The following is a 7,291-nucleotide window of genomic DNA, read 5'->3' as shown; positions in this document are numbered from 1 at the left end:
CTCTCTCTCTCTCTCTCTCTCTCTCTCTCTCTCTCTCTCTCTCTCTCGTACTATTTATAGGGCGAGGTGTCAGAGATGAGTGCTCGTGATGAATTTTAAGCCTAGAGTAGAAATTCTAAAACTAAAAAAAATTACAACTCTTAATTCTTTTTTTCCTTTTCAAATATAATGTGCACTTTGATGTGGTAATCTGCCCGCACTACAGAGTTCAGTCACAGTGAGCAGATCACACTCTGCATACGTCTTCTTTCTTACACTGTCTTAATTAAAACTATCGGGCTCTGTGTTGTGCTGCCAAAGGTAACACAGGAAGCAACATTCAACATCACTGACATTAGCATTTGATAACTGTCAAAATGAGTGTGAGCTTACTTTTGTGAGAGATCTGGCCATGTCCTAGAAGAGAAGAGAGCCAGTTAGCAGACACACGGGTTTCTTTTTAAAAGCTACTTTATCTTTCACAGAGAATGTAAGGAGTTGATTTTCAAAATATTTGACACTTCTTATTTATGTGCCATCCTGAGGAGTAAAGTAGATGAATGCTAACCGAATTACCAATAAAAGCCAAATATGAGCCATGGGCAGAAACCCATGGGAAAGCAGAAAGGCAGAACCGTGGGACTCTTGAGGTCTGTTAATAATAGTAAAGCAATATAATGTACTGACATCAAAGTTGGTTACCCACTTGAATGTGTAGGAGCTTAACACGCACACACACACACACACACACGCACGCACATGCCCCCACACATACATGCACACACGCACACACACACCCCACACACCCCACACATGCACGCATACTTTTTAATTAGGCATAATTGCAAGATCTAGTATTTCCACCATAAAATACTTTTTTACGTGATCATTCACAATAGTAAAATAAAGATTTATAGGGATGTTTACCATAAAGAGCCTTTAACAGGGCCACTTGTTTTTCAATTGAGGAATCTGACAAGAGATGAATCGACATTAACTCTTCACATGCTCCACTGACTACTGTGCCATCAACTCAAGGCAATGGGAATTTCTATCACTGTAGCAAAGGGGTAGCCAAATCTAACCCAAGAAAACATCTTTTACCTGAGCCTGGACCATTAGCATATCTGCAGACCTTTGTCATTTGGATCTTTAGTCAGAGGAGTGTTTAGGTAAGGTTAGTTTCCAATTTGGGTCACCGGTGTTGTGAAGCAAGGGAAATGGATGCCCCCTCCCCCATCAGTCCCCCCTCCCCAGCCGCGAGCTAGTGCAAATGTTAGTGAAGTGCAGATCAAAGACTTATTTATACTCTCAGTATAAGGAACACTTGGGTGCTCCAGGAAGAAGCAAGCATGCCGACCAGGTAGCCTGATAGTTCTAGTGACTACTGCTCATCTCACCAGCATCCCGTTTGCCCATTAATCCAAAGAACTGCTGAGGCTTGGGTCTTCGGGCGATTCTCTGCAGAAGATGCTCAAAGGGCTCCGGCATTGCCTCCTGGGGGACAAACCCGCGAGTAGACAACTTAAGTGAACCAGGACCACTTTCATGGTGCGCCTGAGCTTTCTCCAGAGCCACAAATCCCGCTGAGACCAGAAGCGGGTGGGCTCGCAGGAGTCCCAGACATACTAGAATCTATGCAGCACTTTCTCCATCTGGCTCCGCCTTGGATTTTCTTCTCCCCAAAGTCTACCCAAGGCTCCTGACACTGCGCAACTTTCATCAGTTCCCAAAGGCGCGCTCCTTGAAGCCAATAGCCAAGAACGATATAAAGGGAACCTTGGAGCACTGAATACCGGATTACGGAGTTAGTTTCGCCACTGAGACCCCCTCAGCTCACTAAAATCCCTTTTGTGCCCCCATTGGCTGATTCGCTTCTCTGCCCAGCGTCTCCAAATGCTTTGGCAGCTCAGTTTGACCAAAGACCTCCCCCCCACCCCCGCCCCAAGATCCTGTAAGTTAAGTAGGGATTAAAACCTAATGGGTTTCCAGTTTGGCGAGGACCTGGCTGAATGAAAAGAGAGAGAGAGGGAGGGAGGGAGGGAGGGAGAGAGAGAGAGAGAGAGAGAGAGAGAGAGAGAGAGAGAGAGAGAGGGAAAGAGAGAGAGATCGCCTCTTCTGTAGGGAGACACTGAGCTCCCGACGTCGCCCTCCCTCAGGGAAGAAACTTAGTTCTGGGCAATAAGCCTTGTCGGGGGTGGGGTGGGGGGATGACGCCCTTTACAATACAGTGTGCCACTCTGGCTCGAGCTGGGCTAGTCAGGGTGCTACCGCAAGAGGAAGGCAACAGCTCCCACTCCCGGTTGGGTCTCACCTTGATTTGTTCACTGTCAGACCAGTCGGACCAATAATTTAGATCATCGTTGGCACCGATTTCCTCTGCAAACAGTTGAGTGGAAACGAGAAAAAAGACCGCCACTGCCACGAGGATTTTCATGTTGGATTTCTGGAGAGAGTAGGAGACAGAGGAAAGGGAGAAAGAGACATTATACAAATGTAGGCAGGCGGTGGCCACCCAAGAGTTAGGGGCAGCTGAATTTCAGTGCCACAAGGAAGAACAGGTCCCGCTAAACTAAGATTAAAATAAACACAAAACCCAAACCCCACCAGGTCGAACATTTCTCCAAACCTTTTAAGAAGGCTACTGATGAGCCAAAGAGCCTCAAACCCTCCTCTCCTTGAGTCTCAACGTCCCCTACCCACTGACCCACACTCTCAAGCCTGAAGGTTCTGCAGGTGGCAGACAAAGAGAGGCGTTGGTATTTGCATAATTTCTGTCCCAGCCTGAGGATGCAGCGGGAGCAAAGCCAGGGTGGAGGCCACCTCGGACCAAGGCACGAAGGGCCCCAGGCAGCCTCAGCTGGCTGCCAAGAGTGGTACTCACTGCCGTCAGGCTGCGGGATGCTCCGCAGGTGCGCACTTGCTGGGCGCTCCTCGCTCTCCTTGGCCGCGTTGCTGGAGTGGAGCAGGTCGGAGTGCGCTCTAGTCCCTGCTCCTGCTTCACGGTATTTATCTCAGGCGTGACGAGCCTGGAAAGCCACGTGACACTCTCCCCACGCGACTTTCTGCTCAATATTTAATTAGCCGCCCCCTCGCCTTTTGCTTGCGTGATGGAGACTTTCCGAGACGGTAACCCGTCGGAGTCCATAACATCTGGACCAAATTGGGTTCGAAATGACGCAATTTTAGGGAAGTCGAGGTCTCGCCATCCAATCCAGAGAGACTGTTTTCTTCCGTCTGCAAATCTGTCGCCCCCCTCCCCTCTTCTTCCGAACAAGGTTCAGTGACACCTGAGATTACTCATCAAAACTGAGCGAAGTGACTCATGCCTCGGACTTCGGGAACTTTTCTCTCCAGAGGCGTCAGGGAATCTTGCGCTTTGAGGACAGCCAAATAACTTCAGCACTAAAACCTTGCGAAATGACACGATGCCACTAGCAAGCACTTCAGTGGGATGAAGCAAGCGAGGATTTTCCTTCCATTTCTACCTTTATGTGTCTTAAAGGTTTGTGAGGTGTTGCATCTATGACTGGAACAGCCCTCCCTCCCTAAATCAGTCAAAATACTCTTCCATTTTTCTAGCACTGTAAAGGGGTTTCAGTCTTGTGTTTCAGAGGATGAAAGCAGATTTGTTTTATATTTAGAGAATAGAGGAAGTTAAACCTGCTGTCGCATATAAAACTTACCCATCAGCCATTCAAGGACATCTTTGTTCCCCTGAAGCTTCCTTCTTGTCACACCCAAAAGGCAGACTGGGTCAGAAGAGGGTAATTGTGCCTCCCCTCTTTAGTCTTTGTTGGAGGACGACAAAGGCTGTATGCTTACCTTTGTTACCACAGGGGTGGGGTGGGGGTGGCTCTGCAGATCTGTCAGAGACAGAAGTCATTAGCAAACCATGGTTTTACCTTCTGTTCCAGCTGTATAACATTTTTTTCCATCCTTTGACGAAGTAAATGATGCTGCCATTGTTTGTTTTTACTTTTTGGACTAGGTCTCATTATGTGGCTTCAAATTGGGTATCCTCCTGACTCAGCTTACTCGGTACTGGAACTACAGGTGTGTACCAGCACACCCAGAGTGATGCAGTCTTTCGGATAGTTGTTTTCTTTCGGGAATCATTGTTTCCTACTATGTTTTAGTATAATATGAAGAGGAAAGAAGTGTTTGCAAGCCAAACTGATGTTTGCCTCCAATGTTTATTGTTTTAATCTTGAACGTAGACATTCAGATGGATTTCATAATCTGAACATTCTATTTTTGTTTTCAAAACTTTTAAAAGGAGAAATCGTGACCACAAATGTAGAGTCATTCGCCTAAAACAATTTGTAAATTTCATGCTTCCACTTACATAGAAAATATTTTCTCATGTACTATGTAGTTATTCTGATACATAATTCAGGAAATATGAGATAAATCCTCGATTTCTTCCTTCTATCAACTTTAAAAATCGCTAATTTAGCATTTTTGAAGTATGACCTCTTTTTTAAGACTAGGATGTCATCGTTTTAAGCATATACAATATAAGCATTTCAATACAAGGCAGAGACTCATTAACTGATGCTCAGCATATTCATTCCTGGCTAGCTGAAGATCCCTCCAAGGCTTTTGATATGCCTTCAGTAGGAATTGATGGTCCCCTTGGTTTTGATCTGTTTCCTACCTGAGACTCCAAGTCTTCTTCTAAGGAGCCTTCATTTTCATTGAGTTGTACATGATAATTAGAGAGCATAACCTGGGCATACATTGATGTCAAATTCCTTGCTTCAAGGTTATTCCAATGCATAGAGCTGGAGGCGGGGGTGGGGAGGGAGAATATGGATGTGTCAGTGTGTATGTATTCCATGTATGTGAGTATGTTTAAACATGTGTTCATGTGCTGTGTGTGTGCAGTGTATAAAATCATGAATATGTGGGTACTTCCTGAATAAATCAGATCATAGTCTTTTTTTAACCTTGTGTATTTTACAACGTTTTTAATACCAAAATTCCCACTTGCCAGTCACACCATTAACATGGCCAATCACACAATTGTTAACATGACCAACAGCATCATGTTGGGAATAGACAATAGTTTTTGTTTGCGGTTTTTTTAGACTCTAGGGGCATATCACTATAGGTATGTTCAGTTAAGTTACCTCACTTAAAAATTGTTTTTAAAATGTCTGTAAGTCATTATGCTGCCAAACCTTATTTGCTCATTTTGCTGTCAAATTTAGGAATTGTCTTTAATTTAACCTTCCAGTTGTATAATATGACTCTAAAACAGTCTTTAATCTCAAATCTCATGATATATGTATGTTAATCTTTAACAATAATATACTTAAAGGACTGTCACTTCAGACCTTGTTTTTCCTTTTCTTTCTTCTGATAAACATTTTCTTTTTGCTGGAAACTGAATGTGCTTGTTCCCCTTGGTTCATGGAGTAGACACTTAGTCATCAATGTGGCCCTGTTGATAGATGGTGAGGCATCTAATGAAGATGTTCTAGTGTTGGTACAGCAGTCATTGGGGGTTCCGTCTTTGAAAGAGGTTGGCATAGTTTTTGTGGGGTTTCTGCTTAATTCTTGTATAATTAAATTGTTATATAAAGCAGCCAAGCTCTCACTCAGGGCTGTTTCCTGTTTTTTTGACCCAATCACATCCTCTTGAATGTGTCCAAATAGTTGTGATACTAACTGCTCCAAGATCTTAGCCAAAGGCTAGTCAGTACTAGTACCTAAATCATTTCCAATTTTGCCCATGACATTCATTAAATACTCCTTAATTTTCTTAGTAATTTCATATAATTTCTGACTCATTTTTTTCCTTGAACATATCAGGACTGAATATAGTTGTATTACTAACTACTGCATTTCCTAGAACATTAGGTCTTTATAATATAAATCTTAATAAAATGCAAGCGTTCCTCATGCACATTAAGTTCATGAGTTCAAGAGGGCTAAACAAAGTATCAATGTGTCATATTTCCGTATTTGCCAATTAATCACCTGGAGAAAGTTATAAAGAAGGGCTGGGCAGATAGCTCAGTGGTTAAAAGCACTTGTTGCTCTGGCAAAAGTTTAGTTCCTAGCACCCATGTGGTAGCTGGCAATCATCTGTAATTCTAGTTCCAGAGGATCTGCTGCCCTCTTCTGTCCTTTTTGAGCACTGAATGCACATGGTCCACACAAATGCATGCAAAAGCATTTATACACAAAAAATAAAAATAATTATATATCATAAAAGGAAACCAAATGATGTTATTGCCCATGTTCCTGTGACTGAACATACATCACTTTTAAGCTTTTTTATACTTCTTATAATTTTAAAGAGAAAAAAGTCATCAGATCATTTTCATACAATACTCTACAAAAATGACAAATCAAATAATGTAGAAGAATAAAATAGTTTGCTTTAAAAAATTGCCCCCAGAAGAGCAGGCCCTGCACCTCACTGGGCAGCACAATAGTGCTGACCCAACTAGTATGGGTGCAGGTGAGCCTGCTGGAGGTCCTGAGAGCAGGAGAGCTAGCTCTGCCTCCTGCTGGACCTTGGTATTGAATGAGCTAACCAGGCAGTGCTGGAGAGCTCTAGCCATGTGGGTGCCGGCAGAGATCAGGAAGGGAACCAGGTACCCATGTTACTTTCAAAAGCTTACTACATTATCTTTCTGCCATCTTCTAAACCCTAATAGCAATGCAAACTTGGGGACAGAGATCAAACCAGGAGCCAGTTCAAACTGCCTCCTAGATGTTTATCTTGACAGTGATAGACAAGTGCCTTGCCCAAGAAGCTTCTTCTGGTGAATGCTGAGACACACGGCTGCCCAATTTTATTATTGAGAGTAAGTGGCAGGTGGGAACCCAGCTCTACATAGAACATTTATCCCACCTTCTCTAAGCCTCAGGAAAGAGGGGCTGGAAATAATATGAGGTCCAGTAGACAGGGAGAAGGGCTGAAGAATGTTGTCCTCTGGATGTGACACAATCAATTCAGTCATGATCTCACAGTAGATAGTGTTGTTTATACCCGCCCACCAAGACTGGGCCTGTCATAAGTCAATTGTGATTGGGGGTAGGATTCATGTGACCATACTGCAACTACATGAACTACTGGCTACTGCTGAATTAGGACAGAGAGGCAGCCATTGTCTTCAGTTTTGTACCTACAGGTGAGCCCACCAGGCTCAACACACTTCCCTGGATAAACTCAGTGTGACAAAAGATAAAACAAAAAGACACAGATATAAGAGAGGAATTGGTAAGGAGGAGAAGGTGTTGACAGGAATCTAGAGAGATAGAAAGAGAGGGGATAAGAACAACCAGAATATAT

The 7,291-nt window shown here is 43.6% G+C and overlaps 1 protein-coding gene across 4 annotated transcripts in view; it reads right to left on the bottom strand.

Moving 5' to 3' along the window:
- The window catches only part of Tac1 (tachykinin precursor 1), an 8,032-nt gene extending 5,075 nt beyond the window's left edge, over positions 1–2,957 (bottom strand). The window contains exons 1-5 of one of the 4 annotated variants that reach the window (XM_028755953.1): positions 2,864–2,957; positions 2,294–2,425; positions 1,380–1,476; positions 907–951; positions 373–396 (exon numbers count right to left, since the gene is read on the bottom strand). In XM_028755953.1, coding sequence (XP_028611786.1) covers positions 373–396; positions 907–951; positions 1,380–1,476; positions 2,294–2,416 — 289 coding nt within the window. In that variant the 5' untranslated portion in view covers positions 2,417–2,425; positions 2,864–2,957. The remainder of the gene's footprint in view (positions 1–372; positions 397–906; positions 952–1,379; positions 1,477–2,293; positions 2,426–2,863) is intronic. The other 3 variants (XM_028755955.1, XM_028755954.1, XM_028755956.1) reach the window with 3 other exon arrangements.
- Between the last annotated feature and the right edge of the window lie 4,334 nt (positions 2,958–7,291).

This window comes from Grammomys surdaster, unplaced genomic scaffold, assembly GCF_004785775.1.
Source record: "Grammomys surdaster isolate TR1022 unplaced genomic scaffold, NIH_TR_1.0 126091, whole genome shotgun sequence".
Taxonomy (NCBI): domain Eukaryota; kingdom Metazoa; phylum Chordata; class Mammalia; order Rodentia; family Muridae; genus Grammomys; species Grammomys surdaster.
This window is presented reverse-complemented; position numbering and strand designations above follow the sequence as displayed.